Source organism: Cenococcum geophilum, assembly GCF_001692895.1.
Source record: "Cenococcum geophilum 1.58 unplaced genomic scaffold K441scaffold_4, whole genome shotgun sequence".
NCBI classification, from domain to species: domain Eukaryota; kingdom Fungi; phylum Ascomycota; class Dothideomycetes; order Gloniales; family Gloniaceae; genus Cenococcum; species Cenococcum geophilum.
This window is the reverse complement of record NW_027137562.1, coordinates 366,723-385,286: the sequence shown is the minus strand read 5'-3', so window position 1 is coordinate 385,286 and position 18,564 is coordinate 366,723. Positions and strand designations below refer to the sequence as shown.

The 18,564-nt window shown below is 43.6% G+C and overlaps 3 protein-coding genes across 3 annotated transcripts; 1 reads left to right on the top strand and 2 right to left on the bottom strand.

The window, feature by feature from the left end:
• Window positions 1-12,301: 12,301 nt before the first annotated feature.
• Window positions 12,302-13,809, bottom strand: K441DRAFT_539385 (Ca/Cm-dependent protein kinase B; the record flags this gene model as incomplete). Its single annotated transcript, XM_067642554.1, has 4 exons — window positions 12,302-12,896; window positions 13,010-13,340; window positions 13,417-13,507; window positions 13,615-13,809. 4 exons carry the CDS (start codon window positions 13,807-13,809, stop codon window positions 12,302-12,304), a joined length of 1,212 nt encoding a protein of 403 aa, XP_067508712.1.
• A 903-nt stretch (window positions 13,810-14,712) lies between these two features.
• K441DRAFT_652558 (uncharacterized protein) lies at window positions 14,713-16,718 on the bottom strand. Its single transcript, XM_067647389.1, has 3 exons — window positions 15,799-16,718; window positions 15,164-15,746; window positions 14,713-15,092 (listed from the first exon to the last, which is right to left on the bottom strand). The coding sequence occupies exons 1-3, from the start codon at window positions 16,559-16,561 to the stop codon at window positions 14,882-14,884; spliced, it is 1,557 nt and encodes a 518-aa protein (XP_067508711.1). The 5' UTR covers window positions 16,562-16,718; the 3' UTR covers window positions 14,713-14,881.
• Window positions 16,719-17,038: 320 nt separating this feature from the next.
• Window positions 17,039-17,476, top strand: K441DRAFT_424608 (uncharacterized protein; the record flags this gene model as incomplete). Its single annotated transcript, XM_067641574.1, has 1 exon — window positions 17,039-17,476. A coding segment is annotated over one exon (438 nt), but the record flags the coding sequence as incomplete, so codon positions are not given.
• Window positions 17,477-18,564: the final 1,088 nt, after the last annotated feature.

The following is an 18,564-nucleotide window of genomic DNA, read 5'->3' as shown; positions in this document are numbered from 1 at the left end:
GGTCAAAGGAAGCCCCCCTAGTTTCCCCCCCCTATAGCCTCTAGAGCGAATTTAAGGCCTAGACGGCGCGGCTATAGGATATTTATAAGGCCTAGCACTTAAAGAATACTATAAGGGCGTACGAGTCGAAGTAGAAAGAGTGGGAAGACTGGTATACGAAACTAGAAGGTAATATAGACGGCGCCTAGGTAATAGAAGATAAGCTTTACCTATTTTTAGAGCAGTAAGTTGTTAACTAAGAATTATAGGCCGTTGGCTATTAAAAACGGAAGTCGAAACGGAAAGAGATATAGAAAGATAGTAAGTAAGCGAAGAAGAGGTAAAAGACGGCGGGAGGGTAGCTAGGGGGGAAGGCAGCTGTAGGGGCAGCTGTAGCTGCAGAGGAAGCTATAAAGGACGAGGAAGAGATATAGGACGAGGAGGTCCTAAACGCCCTATTTAATGAGATAGTCTAATACTTAGTGTTATGGCTTAAACAAATACCTCTAAACTAAAGCTTGAACGAATACTGTATTACAAAGATACTAAGCTAAAGAGAAGGAAAAGGGGTCGCTAGGACCGATGTAAACAAATATATAGGGTAGGCCGCTAAGGCGCTAGCTTTAGGCGGGCCAATTATAGGTTAGTAGAATATGGTAGAATTTAGTAGGTAACGTGCGATAGCGCCGTTACATTACCCCCCTCTTTAAAAGAAAGCCTGCCCTTAGGCTTAGTTAGAAAAAATAGGGTAGTACTAGGCTTATAAACGTAGGATTATAAAAATATAAGATAAGGAGATAAAGGGGATACGAGTCCGTCCTAACTAAGTATAAAGGGCGATTGTAGGCTAAGTAGAAGCACTAGGTTAGAAAGAGTAGCTACTAAAAGTCTTGGTACGGATCTAACTAATTAGATAACTTTAACCGGCGGTTAAAGTTCCTAGATATCTGAAATTTTACAGTACTAGTAGAAAACGGCAGAATATAGCAGAATTTGGTAGATAGCTATATTAGGGCTTTAGGGCGTTTTTGTCCCTATATTCTTCCAGTAACTTATTATCTTTATTATACTAGTATTCTATCTATTCGTCTAGGTACTTTAGGGGTCCAGGCGTATTAGGGTATTAGTTATAGAATTCTTTAAGCTTTTAGGGGCAGCCTATAAAGTTCTACGTAGGGTACTAGGTTAGGTTAGGATTATAGCCCTTTTATTAGACATGGTATTTTAGCGCTCCCTATACTATCTTATAGGCTAGTATTTCGTTAACCTCCTATTTATTATTACTATTTACTTAAACTAGTAAGGGAGGCTTATTCTTTTGTCTAGGTAATAGGTCGTTTATAGCTTTCTATAACTTATCTAGTAAGAAAATAGGGTGAACCCTAATTAAGTCTAGGAGCTTTATCTTATATAAGTTACCTATTTTCTTAAGAACCTTATACGGTCCTGCTATCTAGTAGTCTAGCTTACGGCTAGGTCGTTTGGTCCTTTAATTCCTTATTATAACCTAGACTATATCGCCAGGGGCAAAATCGGGCTCTTAACGGTGTTTGTTTGCCTGCTATTCTATTAACCTTTAAGCTTTTTTTAGGTTCTTGCGGGCTACCGTCTAAGCCTCCTCTAATTGTTTAGCGTACTATTAGGCCTTAGTATAGAATAGCTTCTCTTATATAGTCTAGGGTTCTTTTAGCCTTTTTTAGTTAAAGCTTATACGGGGTAAGTATCCTATTTCTAGCTAAATTAGGGCAAACCCTGTAGAGTTATAGGGTAGGGTTGCTTGCGCGTAGTCTATTAAGGGTAGTAGTTTAAACTAGTTATCCTAGAAATAGTTAATAAAGGGCCTAAGCCTCTAGTCTAGGTACTAATTTATAATCTCTGTCTAACCATCTATTTAGGGGTAATAAGCTATAGAAAGCTTTAGCTTAATGCCTAGGATTTAGGTAAACTTATTCTAGAAGGCTAATATAAACTATAGCCTATAATTAGATATAATAGTATCTAGTAGTCCGTAGATTTAGTAGACGTAATGGATATATAGCTAGGCTACCTTTTTGGCATTAATATTCTTATAATATGGAATTAAGAACGGGCGTTTACTAAAGCGGTTAACTATAACTATAACTATATTATATCTGTTACGGTCCCTAGGTAGTTTATAAAAGTCTATAAAGATATACTACTAAGGGCGCTCTAGTATTGGGAGTGGCTTAAGTAGTCCTAGGGTCTTATCCCGTGGGATTATAGCTCTCTAGTAGTTTTCGCAGTTCCGTATATATTAATTAATATCCACAACTATTCTTAGCTAGTAGTAGCGGTAGTTAATAATTTTATGGGTCTTGTTCTTACTAGGGTATGCCGTAAAAACTTGGCAATAAGCTTTGCGGATTAGTTTAATCTATAGATTGTTAATATTAGGGACTATAAGCCGCTCTTAGTATAGGAGCAATCCTTCCTCCGTCTTAAAATTGGGGTTTTCTTTTACAGCTTATTTACGGAGGGCCCTTAGGGCGTTAGCCGTGCGGTTTATAATTAGGAGGCGGTTAATTAGCCCTATTAGCTTATCTAAGGACTCCTCTATTAGTGCTAGCTTATTTTACTAGGAGTCTAGCTCCTTAAGGATCCGTAGGTTAAGCTATTCTAGATAGAAGAGGGCGCGTGTCTAATATTAGGTCTTTAGCTTATCCTAGGGTCCTATATCTTATTCTCTTTAGGTTAGGGTATTAGCCTTAGAGTTTTACTTGCTAGAACAATATATAATTATAAAGAAGAATTAGGAGAGTATTTTAGCCTACTAGGCTTATTACCCTATAAGCTGCTTTATAGTTATAAAGTACTCTAGGGCTTTATAATCTGTATATATCTTAATCCGGGAGTTTATACCTTTAAGCTCTGCGCGCTATTAGGAAAGTAATTAAATAATAGCTAGTATTTCTTTATTGTATACTTTATAGTTACACTTAGCTAGGTTTATTATCTTTAAAAAGAAAGCTATAGGGTACTATTCGCCGTCTAGATGTAACTGTAATAGGATTCCCACTATAACCCTATTAGAGGCGTCTATTTCTAGCATTAATTTAAGGTCTAGGTTATAGTGATAAAGGATTAGGGAAGAGATAAGCTAATCCTTTACCTCTTTAAAGGCCTCTATATAGCTATTATTAAAGATAAAAGGTATATCCTTCCTAGTTAGTTGTATAAGAGGTTTTACTATAATTCTATAGTTACGGATAAACTAGCGGTAGAAATTATAAAAACTAAGGAAGGACTAGATTCCTTTTACTATATAAGGGGGCTTCTAGTTACGGATTACCTTTACCTTCTTAGGGTTAACCTTAATTCCTTCTATAGTTATAATAAACCTAAGGTATTTTATACGTTTTACCCTAAACTTGTATTTCTTAATATTAACTTATAAGCCTGCGTTCCGTAGTCTCTCTAGGACCTTTTTAATATAAACTTAATACTTAAGTTTGTTGTCTAAGTATATAAGAATGTCGTCTAGGTATACCGTGTAGAATTTATTAAGGTAATTAAAAAGAACGTTATTTATATACCTTTAGTATATAGCTAGTCCATTTATTAGTCTAAAAGGAAGAACTTTATATTTATAGGAACTATAGTAGGTACGGAATATTGTTAAATCTTTAGATATAGGGTTTATCCTAATTTGGTAGAAAGCTTAGCGGATATTAAGTTTAGTAAAGATCTTTACCTAGCTTAGATATATAAGGGTCTTATTAATTAAAGGAATAAAATACCGGTCCTTTTAAGTAATAGCGTTTAGTTTTTAATAGTTAATATAAAAATAAAGGCCTTTATTAGGCTTTTTTATAAATAGGATAGGGGAAGTAAAAGGGGCTTAACTTGGCTTAATAAACCCTTTATTTAGGTTATTAATTAAGTACTACTTTATTACTTTTAGCTTATCCATTAATTAATAGTAGAGGGGGCTATAGCCTAGCGAGTTATTAGCCTCTAATTAAATCTTATAATTATATGTCTGGTAGGGGGGTAACTTATCTAAGGCCGCCTTTAAGAATATATCCTTGTAGCCTATATAAATAGTAAAAAGGAGGTGTTTAACTAGTTTCTCGTTAGTTTCCTTATCTAGCCTTTCCTCTTTATTATTAATAATTTGGTTAATCTTATATAGGCTTATTATAAAGACCTTATTATCCTTCTAGTATATATTAAAGTGGAATGCTATAGCGCTAATTACGGCGATATTTACGGTAGGGGGGTTAACTAATAATAGGGGCGTATGTAACTTTAGGGACTTCTAGGGTACTAGCGTTATTATTACTCCTTTTAGCTCCTATTATATCTTTTAGAGGTTATCCCTTATATCTTATTAATACGTTCTTTTCCATAACGGTTAGATTTATATAATTTAGATATTATCTACGTTATTATCTATCCCGCTTTTATACGTAGAGTCCTCTTTAAACATAGCGCTTTAGGAGAGTATTTTTATTAGTATAGAGTTCTTTCTAGCTTTGCGGCGGGCGTCCTCTTAGGCAAAGGCTAGGTTATAGGCCCAAACATCCTGCTAGTAGGTAGGGTTAGCCCTTACAGCTAGTGTCTTATAGTTGGTTTAGATCTCCCTAATAAAGAAGGGTAACCTCGGTCTATCCTCCAGCTAGATAAACTATCTTTTTTATATATTTAACTAAATATTAAAATAGGACATCTATTTTTGTCTAAGGATTATATTATAGAACCCTAGGTCTAGGATATAAAAGGGGATGCCGTATTAGTATTATCCGTTAAGAGTAATATATAACTTTAAAATGTAGGTAACGGGCCAACTAGCTTAGCTGTTATAGCCCTTTACCTAGACAGGCTTCTCTAGTTAGATGGCTTCTATATTTAAAAACTTAGTAACATTATTTATATAGGTAGTATTTATAAAGGTGAAGCTATTTACTCTAGTGTTAATAAGGGCGGTTATATTAACTCTATATCTATTTTAAGATACTATATATAGAACCATAAAATACTTTCCACCCATTAACTAACTAAGATTAATCTCTTTAAGATTAATAGGGTACCCTAGGGGGGAGTCTTTCCCTAAGGTTCTTTTTTTCTTAACTTATTTGACGTTTCTCCTTCCTCTATCTCCTTAATATTGCCTATATCCTTTAGCTCCGGGCAGGATAAGGTAAAGTAACCTTACTTATTGTAGTTAAAGCACATAGCCGAGGCAAGGTTAATTAGAGTATTACGGCGAATACTAGTTAATAGTGTAGTACATAGCTAGTTAGGCAAGGCTTGCTAGTATATAGTTATAACCGCCTTTAGTATAAGAGTAGTTATAACTTATCTTCCTGCTCTAGCTTCTATAGGTATAGCTAGCGAGTTCCGATTATTATAGAGTCGCTTCTACTAATTAGGGTAGGCGTCAATCCGCTTTAGTTCTAAGTCTAATAATAGATAATAAGCTGCGAGTTTTTTATAGGTTAGTAGGTTATCTAAGGTTACAGAAATCTTTTTTTATAGCTGGATTATTAGCTTATTATATAGGTCTAATTGGTAGTTCTTAAGGGGAACCTAGCCTTTTCCTATAAGGTATAGGAATTAAGTCTAGAATTCGGCAAAGGGTTAGTTTAGTTTTATTATTAGGTAATTATAGTTATAATAGGCATCCTGTACTTTATTTAGGTTAACATAAATAGCCGCTAGGTGCCGTATTATCTTGTTAACAGATATAAATTAAATAGGGGAGTTGTCCTTAAACTTAGCTTAAAGGTACCGTTAGGCGTCCCCAGTAGTTTAACTAAAGAGGTAAAGTATTTTAGCTTTTTTAGAAAGGAAATAGTTGTAGTTAACACGGAGCTTTCCTTATACTTAAATCCTCTAATTTTTAAAAGTAGGGTCTATCCCGTTAGATAGTGGTAGGGGGTTAGGGAGCTTAACAGACTTTAATTACTTTGTTATTATATCTATACTCCCTAGTATATTATATTTAGTAGAGTAAATAGGTTGGCTAGGGCTTTAAAAAGGGGAAGCTGGGCTATTTTATAGGGCCGTAAGGCTTTCTAGGATCTCTTGTAGGGTCTTTTATATATTTCTTACTTTAAGATAATTGGCTTCCTAGCTGGCTGCAAGGGCACGAATCTACTCGCGTATGTTTATAATATTATTATTATCTTTAATTTCTAATCCCAATTGGATCTTAGGTTCCTCTTAGATAGAGGCAGCTTTCTTAAATAAGCTTACTTTAGGTGCCATTATTAGCTTCCTAAAGTTTGTTAGTATTATATGCTTTAGTTTTAATTCTAGGGGTACAGGTCCAGTCCTATTTAGCTTATAAGGTGGGATATTATCTAGGCCTTCCTAGGCAATATAGAGTTGTTTTAGTGTCTAAGTATAGCGTATTAATGCGTTGTTGCAGACGAAGTTTCTTTAGGGTAGGATATTATTAAGGCCTTCCCAGGCAAGGTAGGGAGAGCTTAGTATAATGTTACGGCTTAAATAAATGCCTCTAAACTGAAGCTTAAACGAATGCTGTATTACGAAGATACTAAGCTAAAGAGAAGGAAAAGGGGTCGCTAGGACCGATGTAAATAAATATATAGGGTGGGCCGCCAAGGCGCTAGCTTTAGGCGGGCCAATCGCAGGTCGGCAGAATATAGCAGAATTTGGCAGGTAACGTGCGATAGCGTCGTTACACTTAGTTATAAATAGCTACGTCTCTGCTATTACTAAGCTTTATATATAGCAATTAGAAGGTAAGGCCTTGCAGCCGCTATAGGGGGCGAAGCTTTTAGCGATACTAGACAGTGTCCGCCGCAATAAGGACCGGATTTAATGTGTTAACTTTATTAACTAAGGCCTATTTATAATTACTAGCGGCTATAACGTTAAAGGGCTTAAAAGGGCGATTACTTAGTGCTAGGAGACGGGCTCTAAGATACTAGGTTTAGTTAAGTTTTACCTTTAAACTACGGCCGAGCATTTATTAGGTTTGTATATTGCTACTACTATATACCCTATCCAGTCTATATAGCTGCCGTTTTCTAACCTATTCCTTAGGCTATACTACCGTTACCTAGGGCGAGAGTAGATAGGACGTTTAGCTTACTAACTTTATTCTTATTAAACTAAAGAATAAAGGGCCTAAGCTAGATAAGCTAGCGCTGTATATAATTATATTAATAATATAGGGGAAGTAAAACTAGTATGGTAAGGTTAAGTATATAGGCTATATATAGAACGCTAACCCTATCCTCTACCCTCTCTTTATAATAGCCTTCTACTTTTTTAACTGCCAGGGTAAGGACGGTGCTAAGAGCTTCCTATTCTTTTAGTAGCTAGAGAACTATTATAACCTATACGTCTTCCCTAGCAGTGTTAAAGTACCGTAACAGCCGTTAAGCTATTATACGCAGTTTAAATAGAATAAGAAGATATTCTAAGGAGTAGGGATTTACTTAAAAAAGAAGACCTATAGCGCCTGTAAGTAGAGTATCCGGCACGCTAAGCTTAGCGGTATTAAGGAGACCTAAATTAGATGGGCCGAACGCTAGAATACGGACGCGATAACGGGAGCCTACCTTAGCTACCTACCCCGTGCGTTTATATAGTTAATTACTAGCTTCCTAAAGAAAGGAAAGGGCTACTTTCTCCCCTACGCGCGGGAGGTACTAGAGGAGGCCCTCTATTTAAAGATATGGCCTAAGACTAACGTCTAGCTAAAATGTATAGAGACCTACTACCTAGATAGGGCTAATAATAAGGTTGTACGGCTTAACCTTATAGGCTTAAGATTTCTACGCCTTCTCTACACGTTTAGGGTAATCCTATTATAGGACTTAGTAATCCTACGTAAGCAGTTCCCGCTCCACCCCCTATAAAAGGACTCCCTCTTTAGCTGTAAGGAGTACTAGAGGTTTGCTATATAGGTAGAAAGCTTACTAGCTAATATAGTTATACTAAATAAGCTAATAATGCGGAAATACTAGCCTGCCTATAAGGCCGTAGCTAAGCTAAAATATAAGGCCGCAATCTTAGAGATTAAAGGTGTTTAATTACACGTGCATATAATCTTAGAACGCCTTAGTAAGATAAAAAGGTTATTAGTATTATTTATACCTACACCTATATAGATCTAGTAAGGAAAGACAGGCATTTAAATAGGGCTTACGGAGTCTATATATCCACCTTTAGGCGGGCCTACGCCGTCTACTATAACGTTTACTATATCCGCACTACCCGCTTAGCTATCTACGATATCCGCACTGCCTACTTAGCTATCTACTATATCCGCACCCCCCGCTTAGCTAATACCTATACCCCCCGCTTAGCTATCTACTATATCCGCACCCCCCGTTTAGCTAATATCCGTACCCCCCGCTTAACTATCTACTATATCCGCACCGCCCCTACTAACGTAGGCGTAAGTAGATACTTAACTACCTCTCCTATTTATTTTTAACCTATAGGCGCCGCTAAGGAAATATAAGATGCTTTAGGGCGGCAATTTGGTATTCTAGCTCTTGGCTAAGTGGACTTTAGGGCTAGCGGGTAGGCCGTTAATTAAAGCTCTTAATCGCTGCTAAGGGGCACGCTAGCGGGTTAATGGCGAGGCTATATTCTATCCCTTGCACCGATGGCGTCCTATAAAATGTGGCCTGTGCACACAGTTAAGAACATTAAAACTTTCTTACGCACGCTGTGGACTAAAAAGTTAGCGAAAACACGCAAGACGCCTATGCCCACCTCTCCCTACCTAAATTTGTATATATACGCATAAATACACTTATACGGCTTATAGTAATTAATTTAGTTATTATTTTAAGGAGTATATAGGGGAGATATAGTGGTAATAGGTGCATTTATTTGTGCGTATATAAATTTGGGGTGGGGTATAGGCATCTCGCGTGTTTTCGCAGTCCTAGTAATATAGCAGAACGACTTACCGCCTATATATAATTAGTACGCACGGGCCATATTTTATAGGACGTTATTATTAGTATAAAGGATAGCCGTTGCCGTAGGATAATTAAGGATATAAGACGGCGCGTAGAAGATAGTATAGTAAGAGATAAGAGATAGGCTATTAACTAGCTAGAGCAGCTACGAGGCCGGCGTTCTTTAAATTGGCTTTATAAGAATATTTAACTACTAGCCCTTAGGGCGGGGGGGAGGGAAAGGGAGGGAAAGTATAACTAACTACCGGTATTAGTACCCTGCTAAAACAGTACACTATCTCACCAGCGTACTACCCCGTCTTGACTACATATCACCCTGTTTTAGCTACGCATTAGTACCCCCCTTTATCTTATTACCTACACCTTTTTTATATATTTATACTACTTAATTTCCATAGATTTATAATAAAGTTGCTTATTTAATTCCTATACATTACAAAGCTTATAGTTATAAGCCCGGCCTGCCTACCATACTGCATCTAATCTATACGTTTAGCGCTTACTAAGCAATCAATCTGCTACCTCGTTTAAGAAGTCACTACTTCTTCTACCTTTATAAGTGTTTTAAGCTTCTTCTAGGTACCGCTCTTGTACTTATAATTACCTTTATTTACTAAACGGACGGGCAATTAAACATTAATTATATTAAACATTAATCAAACCAAACCGAACCTGACTATATAAACCCAACCGTATAAACCCAACCTCCTTCAACCCAGATACACAACCATTCGACAGAGTCGACCTATCCACTACAGCGTAACGACCTTATATGGCGTCTAAGCGAGATGCCAGAGCACAGAGCCAGAGCACAGAGCCAGAGCGAGATGTCAGAGCACGGAGCCAGAGTAGAAGCTAGCTTGGTGTAAGAGTATATATATTAGGTCCCGCCGCGCTTACGACAAGTTCGCAAGCACTCTCAGTCTTTTTGGCCGTATGGCGACGTGGAGGCGGGCCACGTTACACTTGGATATACTAATGGTAAAAGACAAGGATACTAGGTAGACACAAAGAAGGCACCAGACAACTATTTAAACGACTAGCTAGCGAACATTAAATTAAACCAAACCAGAGCCTTAATATAGGCCTATTACTAAATCAAATTAAGGCCTCCTAGGGAGGCACCAACACTACAACTAGTTGCAGCCATTACGCTATAGACGCCCTTTTGAAACGCCAGCCTACATTAGCACTAGCCTCATTAGCACCAGCCTTATTGGCACTAGCCTCATCGGCACCAATTGCGACGACCGCAACGTCACCAGATACAACGTCTTAATGTCACCAGAGTCACTAAGTAACTACCTCTAGATCTACCTCGATTACAGCTCATATAGCTACAGCCTAAATGACTACCTCAAACACAGATTAAACATCTACCTCAAGTACAGATCGAACGTCTACCTTAAGCACGGATTAATTAACTGCCTCGAATGCAGATTAAAATACCACACCTAGATCAAACGATTTAGTAGAGCCTCCTACAAAGGATGCTAAATATCTACCTCGACTATAGATTAAAAGGATCTACCGCGAGTACAGATTAATTAACTGCCTCAAATGCAGATTAAATTACTATACCTCTTTAAATACAGTCTCCTAAGAGGCTAGGGAGGACACCTTTTCAAATATAGTCTCCTAAGAGGCTATGGAGGATATCTCTTTAAATATAGCTCTATGTCTAGAGATATAAAGCTAGGGAGTATAGTTTCTGCCTTTATTTTTCTTTCTACAGCTTTGACTACACCGTCAAATCTGGGGGGGTGTGTAACCGACTACCGGTATTAGTACCCTACCAAAACAGTACGCTGTCTCACTAGCGTACCACCCCGTCTCAACTGCGTATTACCCTGTTTTAGCTACACATTAGTACCCCCCTTCATTTTATTACCTACACCTTTTTCATATATTTATACTACTTGATTTCCATAGATTTACAATAAAGTTGCTTATTTAATTCCTATACACTGCAAAGCTTACAGAAAGGCTCCGTATTAAGTAGTATATATATATATATAATACTATCTTACTATAGTAACTGAGACGCCTTAATATAGGACTGCACTGTAGTAACCAAGACACCTTAATATAGGACTACTGTAGTAACCGAGACGCCTTAATATAAGACTATACTGTAGTAACCGAGACGCCTTAATATAGGACTATACTACAGTATCTAAGACGCCTTAATGTAGGACTATACTCTAGTGACCAAAACGTCTTAATATAGGACTGCATTATAGTAACTAAGACGCCTTAATGTAGAAGTAGAGCGCGTTTAGGTGTTGTAAATTTAGAGCAACATTACGCGACCGTCCAGAAGTACCGATCTAACATACATTATGTACCTTTTCGCCCAAAATCGCGTGCGAAGGTACTTGGGGGCGGTCGCTACGCGACCTCATACGGGGTTCGGGCGCGTTATTAGCAGGGGTGGCCCTAACCTCGTATTAACCCGGGTCGTAACCGCGCCAAATCAGCCCCCCCAATATGTGATAGATCTCCTACCTTAGACAGGTCTCCTCTTCTAGAATATATTTAAATCGTGGCCCCCAATTAGTTAAGGAACTTAAGGACTCCATATTTATAATATTCAATTAAGGCTCTAGTGATTTAGCTAGGGTAGGAAGGCCGGGAATATCACCACTTTCAAAATCAGGGGACTATGTACTCTCTACTCTCTTCTCCAGCGTTGAACGAACTGATGACTAGGGTTGGGGGGGGGGTTCAGGCGTCATCGAAACTTTTAGAACCGCATCACGAGACCGATTAAAAATTGGCTCTCTGAATTCGGGAAATGTTATAAGAAGTGTCCCGCATGGCGCTAGTACGCTGTTGCTTTTCCCACAGATACAATGCATCATTAGATCAGTGAAATCCCCGTCATGTCAGATCACCGCATCGGAAAGCATCCACCCCGCGAATTCGCCGTGCGAAGGGCGATTGCAGACGGGGAGAGGGAAAAACAAATTTTAAGACATTAAAACAGGAAATACAATAAGAGGGTATGCTCGAAGCACGAAAACTGTCCCCGTCACAGCAATTAGCCTTATCCACCCACGCGCGTAAGAACCCGGCATCCAAATTAACCGGCCGGTTAACCAACCAACCAACCATCCATCCATCCATCCCTATATTACTCTTTTGGGAGCGGCGTCCGTAGACGGTAGCAGAAAAGCGCATCTGAGACCTCAGATCTCAGATCCCAGATCCCAAGCAACAAAAAAGAGAGGGAAAAGAAAACTTACCATCCATCCCATCTACATGCCGTGAATTTTTTTACCTTCCACCATCCCACAAGACAAACGAACAACAACCTGCCCACCCATTCAACTGTATAAATCTCAGAAACCTAAAGAGGAGGGAAGAAGGGAGAAAAGGCACCGTCCTCATCTCCGCTCCCACATCCCCTGCGCCGTCTGTCGGATTTTTCGCTCCTGCTCCTTAATCATCGCCTCTGTCTGCCCTGCCCCATGGCCGCGACTGTCAATCTCCATCGCATCCCCAGCCCCATCCCCATTCCCATAGCCCTGACCTTGGCCCTGGCCCTGACCCTGCTGCTGCTGCCCCGCCCCCCTCGCCGGATCCCGGCTCAACGCGCCATCCATCAGCCCCGCCGCGCCCCCAGCCCTGAGCTGATTGATGGCGCGAATGGTATCGATGGCCGCGTGCAGCGTGCGGCGCGCATTGAAGTTCTTCTTGACGGTCGGCAGCAGATCCTCGCCGCCCTGCTTGACGGCCGCGTCGGCGATCCACGGGTGCGACAGCGCCTCGTGCGCCGTCATGCGCGCCCCCGGGTCGATGGTCAGGCAGCGGCGGATGAACTCGCGCGCCGTGAGCGAGACCCCGCGCCAGTATTCCAGCGGCGTGAAGGAGTAGTCCGCGACCAGGATCGCTTGCATTTCTTCCAGGTTGGAGTCCCGGTCGAAGGGTGTGTAGCCGCAGAGGAGGAAGTAGGCAATTACGCCTATGGCCCAGACGTCGCTGGGTGGGGCAGCTTGTTAGATTTGCGGTGGGTGAGTTGATAGGGGAGGGGGAGGGGAGGGGACAGGAGGGAAAGGAGGGGATAGGAGGAAAAGGATGGTACGGTCACATACACAGGCTTGCCATGTCCTGTCTTCTTGAAGATCTCCGGCGCCATGTATCCTGGCGTACCGCATGTCGTCGTCAGGACGTGGAACTGCTCCTCATCCATGATTCTGCTGAGCCCAAAATCCGCAATCAGTAAGTCCGCGTTGTCCTCGGGGGTTCTGAACAGGAGGTTCTCGGGCTTTAGGTCGCGGTGCACGATCCCATGGTCGTGGAGGTATGCCACGGCGGAGAGAGTGGCCCGTATGAGGTCCGCGGCATCGGATTCGTAGTAGTTACCTTTGCGGCAGATGCGGTCGAAAAGCTCCCCACCGAGGGCAAGGTCAGTTACTAGGTAGACTATTTCGCGATTATTATTAGCCCCGAATATCTCAAGACCCCCGGTGTTTAAGATAAATATAAGGGAAGATCTTACGATTATTCATCGTCTCGAAGTAATCCACCAAAGTTAGGATATTCCGATGGCCCATGGACACCCGTTTAAGGACTGCAATCTCATTCCTGACCTGGGAAAGCCACCACAGTCAGCTTTGCCCCTCCTAATCCCAGAACCCACTATCCCTCGTCTACCTCAGATACCAGTTTCGGCCCTCAATTTCCAGAAGATGCTCACCATATGTTCTCTCCCAGCCATCAACCTCTTGTTGATCACCTTAGCAGCATAATACCTCCCAGTGTCAATGTGGACGCATTCCTTTACAACGGAGTAACTTCCCGCGCCAAGGGTCTTCCCTGTCTTGTACCTACATGGCTGAATCTGAGCTTGTTGCTGCGGCGAGAGCGCGCCCGCTTGGCCGTGGGCTGCCATGTGAACGATAGGTCAGGGCAGAGGCGGAAACGAGAGCTGGAGTAACGGTCGAACGACGACGAGTCTTGCGGGTTTTTGTTTGCGAGACCAGGAAAGGAAGGTCTTGAAATATAGAGACAAGACGAGTGGTGCTGGGGAACAGGACTGGAGTGAAGACGAGGACTGCTCGGCGCACTTGAGGGTCTAGAATAATGTTGCAAGAGGCCTCTGAACAGGCAGGAATCGCACCGTATAGAGAGATAAGGAGGTCCAGGCTTCTAGGCCTAGCTTCTTCCTGCAGCGGGGATGCTGGCAGAAGATCGGGTAAGGGGTCTAGAGCATCCAAACTGGAGAGAGTTGGGAGGTGGGGAAGAGGTGGAGGAAGAGGCAACGACAAAAAGAGTAGCGGGTTGTTGATTTGATGGCAGTTCGGGCGGTGGATTTGAAAGTGCAGCCCGCGCGGGCTCTACTGTGTAAGGCCAGCTGAGACAATTCCTTGCCGGGCTGTTCAGCTGGCTGGCTGTCAGTCTTCCATGGTGGGGTCCACGAGCAAGCCCCCCTGTGATGCTGACGGCGTAACCGGCCTGGCGATTGGTTACATCCAACAGAGGCAGAGACCCGAACAGCCCTTTCAATGAGAAACCAGAGTCATGCCAAGGGCGGGGCGGATAAGCTGGCGGAGGCCATGTCGATCAGATTAAGTTAACAGCCTCAATGACATCAAACCATCAAAACATCAGAACACTAAAACACCAGAAGCGAAAAATGAAGTCCAAACTCCTAAATGCAGTGTGGGGTGCGTACTTAGGGTGCTCAGGGCGCTCAGAGTGCTCAGGGTGCTTTGGTGGGGACAGCCGAAACCATATGTTGCACAGCATCTATCAACGAGACATGCCTGAAGCTCAATATTTATCAATGGGGCTCGAGGCTGGCTACTGCTGGGACTTCATTGCAGATATCTATCCTTGAAAATTCTATCCTTGATAATTCTATCCATTTTCTATACAACATGAAATATATGCATCAATTCGTCATCTCGTCCATATCGCCGCCTACATCCAAAAAATAAGGCGGGGAAGCCAAACTCGACTGTCTAGGACTTCACCAATAGGCTGTGACCCTCCATATCCTCCGGCTGTGGTAGCCCCATAACCTCCAGAATGGTAGGTGCCACATCTCCTAACACACCGTCGGTTTTCTTGAGGCTGGAACCCTCTGGAGCATTGGCCATGACAAACGGAACCTTGTTGGTTGTATGCGACGTCTTGGGCTGCCCTTCTTCATTAAGCATCTCTTCGGCATTGCTGTAATATCCAGTCAGCTCGAGATCCTCAAGAAGTCTAATCACCTAAGCTCCGAGAGTTGGTCAACTCACCCGTGATCAGCGGTAACAAACAGGACATAACCGCTCTCTTTGCACTGCTCGAATACCCTTGCAATTGCCTTGTCTGTCTCCGCCACACCCTCTATCGCTGCCTTGTACACGCCGGTATGGCCAACCATATCCGGAGGCGCAAAGTTGTTCATCAGGAACCCGAATTTGCCCTCCTTGATCCTCTCACACAGCTTCTCTGCAACCGCCATGGCGCTCATCTTGGGCTGAAGGTCATACGTCGCAACCCTGGGAGAATCGATCATCTCGCGCTCTTCCATATCGAACTGCTTCTCCACGCCTCCGTTGAAGAAGAACGTGACGTGAGCATACTTCTCCGTCTCAGCAACGTGACACTGCCTGACGCCCTGCTTCGCTAACCATTCTGCGAGCACGTCGTTCATTCGCTGCGGCGGGAAAGCAACAGGAAATGCGTATTTAACATTGTATTGCGTCATGGTCGTAACGGATATGTTCTTAGGGTATGGGAAGTCTGGCTTGGGGGAGCGGTCGAAGTCGCCCATGAGCTGGGTAATTTCGCGAACACGATCGGAGCGGTAGTTGAAGAAGAAGAGAGTGTCATTGTCTGCGCATGTTAGCATAGCGTTCCCACGGTAATGGCGATTGGTTGTGCAGACCTTGAATCCGGCGCTCCTTTCCTCCCACGATAATGGGTTTGAGGAACTCGTCCGTCTCACCCTTCCCGTACCTTTCTTGGATTGTTTTGACCGGATCGCTGCTGTCCTCGCCTTCTCCGCATACTATGCTCTTCATGCCCACCTCTACTCTGTCCCACCTCTTGTCACGATCCATGATGTAGTATCGGCCAACAACTGTTGCAATTTCTCCAATGCCGACGTTCTCCATCTCTCCGATGAGATGCTTCATATGACCGGCTCCTGATTTCGGGTCGGTATCTCGGCCGTCACCGAAGAAGTGGACGTAGACGTGAGGAACGCCTATCTCTTTGGCTACTTTGAGGAGAGCAATGAGGTGGTTGATGTGGGAGTGAACTCCGCCGTCCGAGACCAGTCCGAGCAGATGCAGACGGCCATTCTCGTTCTTTGCACGGTTGAAGGAATCCTTGATATTTTGGACGTTCCGGAGTTCGTTCTTCTTGATCGTCAGGTCGATTCTCACAACGTCCTGCCAGACGACTCTGCCCGCGCCAATGTTCAGATGTCCGACCTCGCTGTTCCCCATCAAGCCCTCTGGCAACCCAACGGCAAGTGAGGAAGCCTCGAGCTCGGTGTAGCCTTGGGCAGTCTTTGAACCCTCCTCTTTAAAGCTGTCCATGCAGGGAGTGTCAGCAGCGAGAATGGCATCTCCCTCCTTGGGAGAATTCTCGCTGGGAATGCCCCAGCCGTCAATGACGATCAGCACGGCCTTCTGGTCGACCATGTTCGCGGAATCAACAGAATGGTGTTTGCAGGGAGAGAAACGCTCAAGGGACTATCAATTGATATGGAAGAATAGATATACGTTCTGCTGGATAGTAGTTAAGGAGGTGGCTGTCAGCACTCTGACCTGGTGCAGCAAAAGGTTGCAAGGAAGGCGGTTGGAGGGGCCGCTGGTGGGGTGTTGAAATTGGCTCAGCAAAAAAGCAACCCACCGAAAAACAACCCGTCAACGTCACCAGCACGACGAAGCTCCCACGATCCGATAACGAAGGGAAAAAAAAACAACGTTCATGATCGTTTTGACATTTGGCATGCCTCCGACAAGAGTATAGCCACAAGGTTAATTGCGCTCTGATCCGAGGTACCAACTCCACGCCGCCTTCCACGAATCCCAATCACCACCCAGCGCGTCCCGCGTCCTCCCCGTCCACACATCCCGCCCAGCCTGCCTCAACACCACCTCGCCCTGCCATCGCAAATGTCCAGCACCTCGACCCCCCAACCACCCGCCAACAACCCGTCCTTCCACATGACCTCGTCCTCCACCCCGGCCCCCCCTCCCGCAGGCCCGCCTCCGCTGCCATCCCCCTCGACCTTCGACATCCTCCCAGCCCTCCACACGCTCCTGACGCGCCTCCTCACCTCCACCGCCCAGCCCTCCGATCCCAACCACCCTCTCTCCACCGACCCCGAAGCCGCCAAGCCCCTCGAGATACAGCACCTGGCGACCGAGGCCAGCAAGCTCAAGATCCGGCTGCAGAAGGCGCGGATGGCGGTCCTGGGGCTGCCAGATGTGGACCGGACGTGCGAGGAGCAGCAGGAGGAGATCGACGAGCTGGAAGAGCGGGTGGCGCGGCTGAAGGGGATTCTGAAGGGTCTTGGAGGTGAGGGGGTGGAGGGTGAGGATATGGAGGGGGTCGTGGGGGATGGCAAGGCTGGGGGGATTGAAGACGATGAGAAGGATGTTAGGATGGAGGGGTGAAGTGTGGAAGATTGTGGAGAATGATCAGTTCGATGGCTCCAGATTTCCATCGTGATAGGAGCGTTCATGAAAGAGGAGGATGCCTGGGTTTCGAAGGACTTGATTGGGCTGAGGTCACGGTCTTGTCTGGAGAGTATGCGGTCCGCTGAAAGCTCTTTTAGTGCAGTTGTTTGCTAATCGAAATTCCAGCGACGCAAGGTTTTAGGCCAGGATTGCTAGATGAGGCTGCTACAACAGCGCATAGTGGGAGGACGTCTACTAGCGGGGTGGTTCGCGAAGTGATTTTCGCTGAAGAAGGCATGGTGGATAGTGACTAAGAGCTAGAGGACGATCTGAATACTACCCAAGCAGCCGCAGATAAGTGTATCCACTTCACCGCCATGTAAAATCTGTTGTAGGCCTCCAGTGGACTCTGGATATCTTACCGAGCAGAGTTAAGAGAGAACTGTTATTTTCAATATCAAATTATTTGCTTTTGCTTTCGCTTTTGCTCCAATAGGTTTGTAGTTGCTGGGGGATTTAATTATAATTATTCAACTTACTAACCGTAGATGAATACTTCCAATGAACCTTGGAATGATTCCTAAAATATCTCTCGCAAACTTCAACTGACTGATGTCGTCGGTTTTCACCACTACAAGCATTTACAATCATTGCCTATGGTAGGCAAGTATATGCCGTGCTGACGCGAGACTTGGGATAGAATTGACCGCGACATTGCCAATCAAGGGCTAGACGGGTCACCTCACCACTCAAAACATAATACGAGCCAACCCAACACCTCCAACCCCATGNCCCAGTCCACGAAGCTGACTCAAGGCACTACAGCTTCTGTTATGCCTTCCTTATATAGAAATTGGGTCATTGAAGTCAAGGTGGCGAGCTTTTCATATGTTCGTATATAGTGACGCGTGGAGGATGAAAACGGGGGGACGCCTAGCTTATCCCTTGAATACTTAGACTCCCTGAGCTTGAAGAATACCGCTGCTTGCAGCCGTCCCTCTGCAATACAGAGCCTTACT

Excerpts from the sequence above, each read along its gene's own strand:
- K441DRAFT_652558 (XM_067647389.1), bottom strand. The coding sequence starts at position 16,561 with ATGGTCGACCAGAAGGCCGTGCTGATCGTCATTGACGGCTGGGGCATT. Across the intron at positions 15,747-15,798 it reads AAAGGAGCGCCGGATTCAAG|ACAATGACACTCTCTTCTTC; the intron begins GTCTGCACAACC and ends TAACATGCGCAG. Across the intron at positions 15,093-15,163 it reads TTTGTTACCGCTGATCACGG|CAATGCCGAAGAGATGCTTA; the intron begins GTGAGTTGACCA and ends TGGATATTACAG.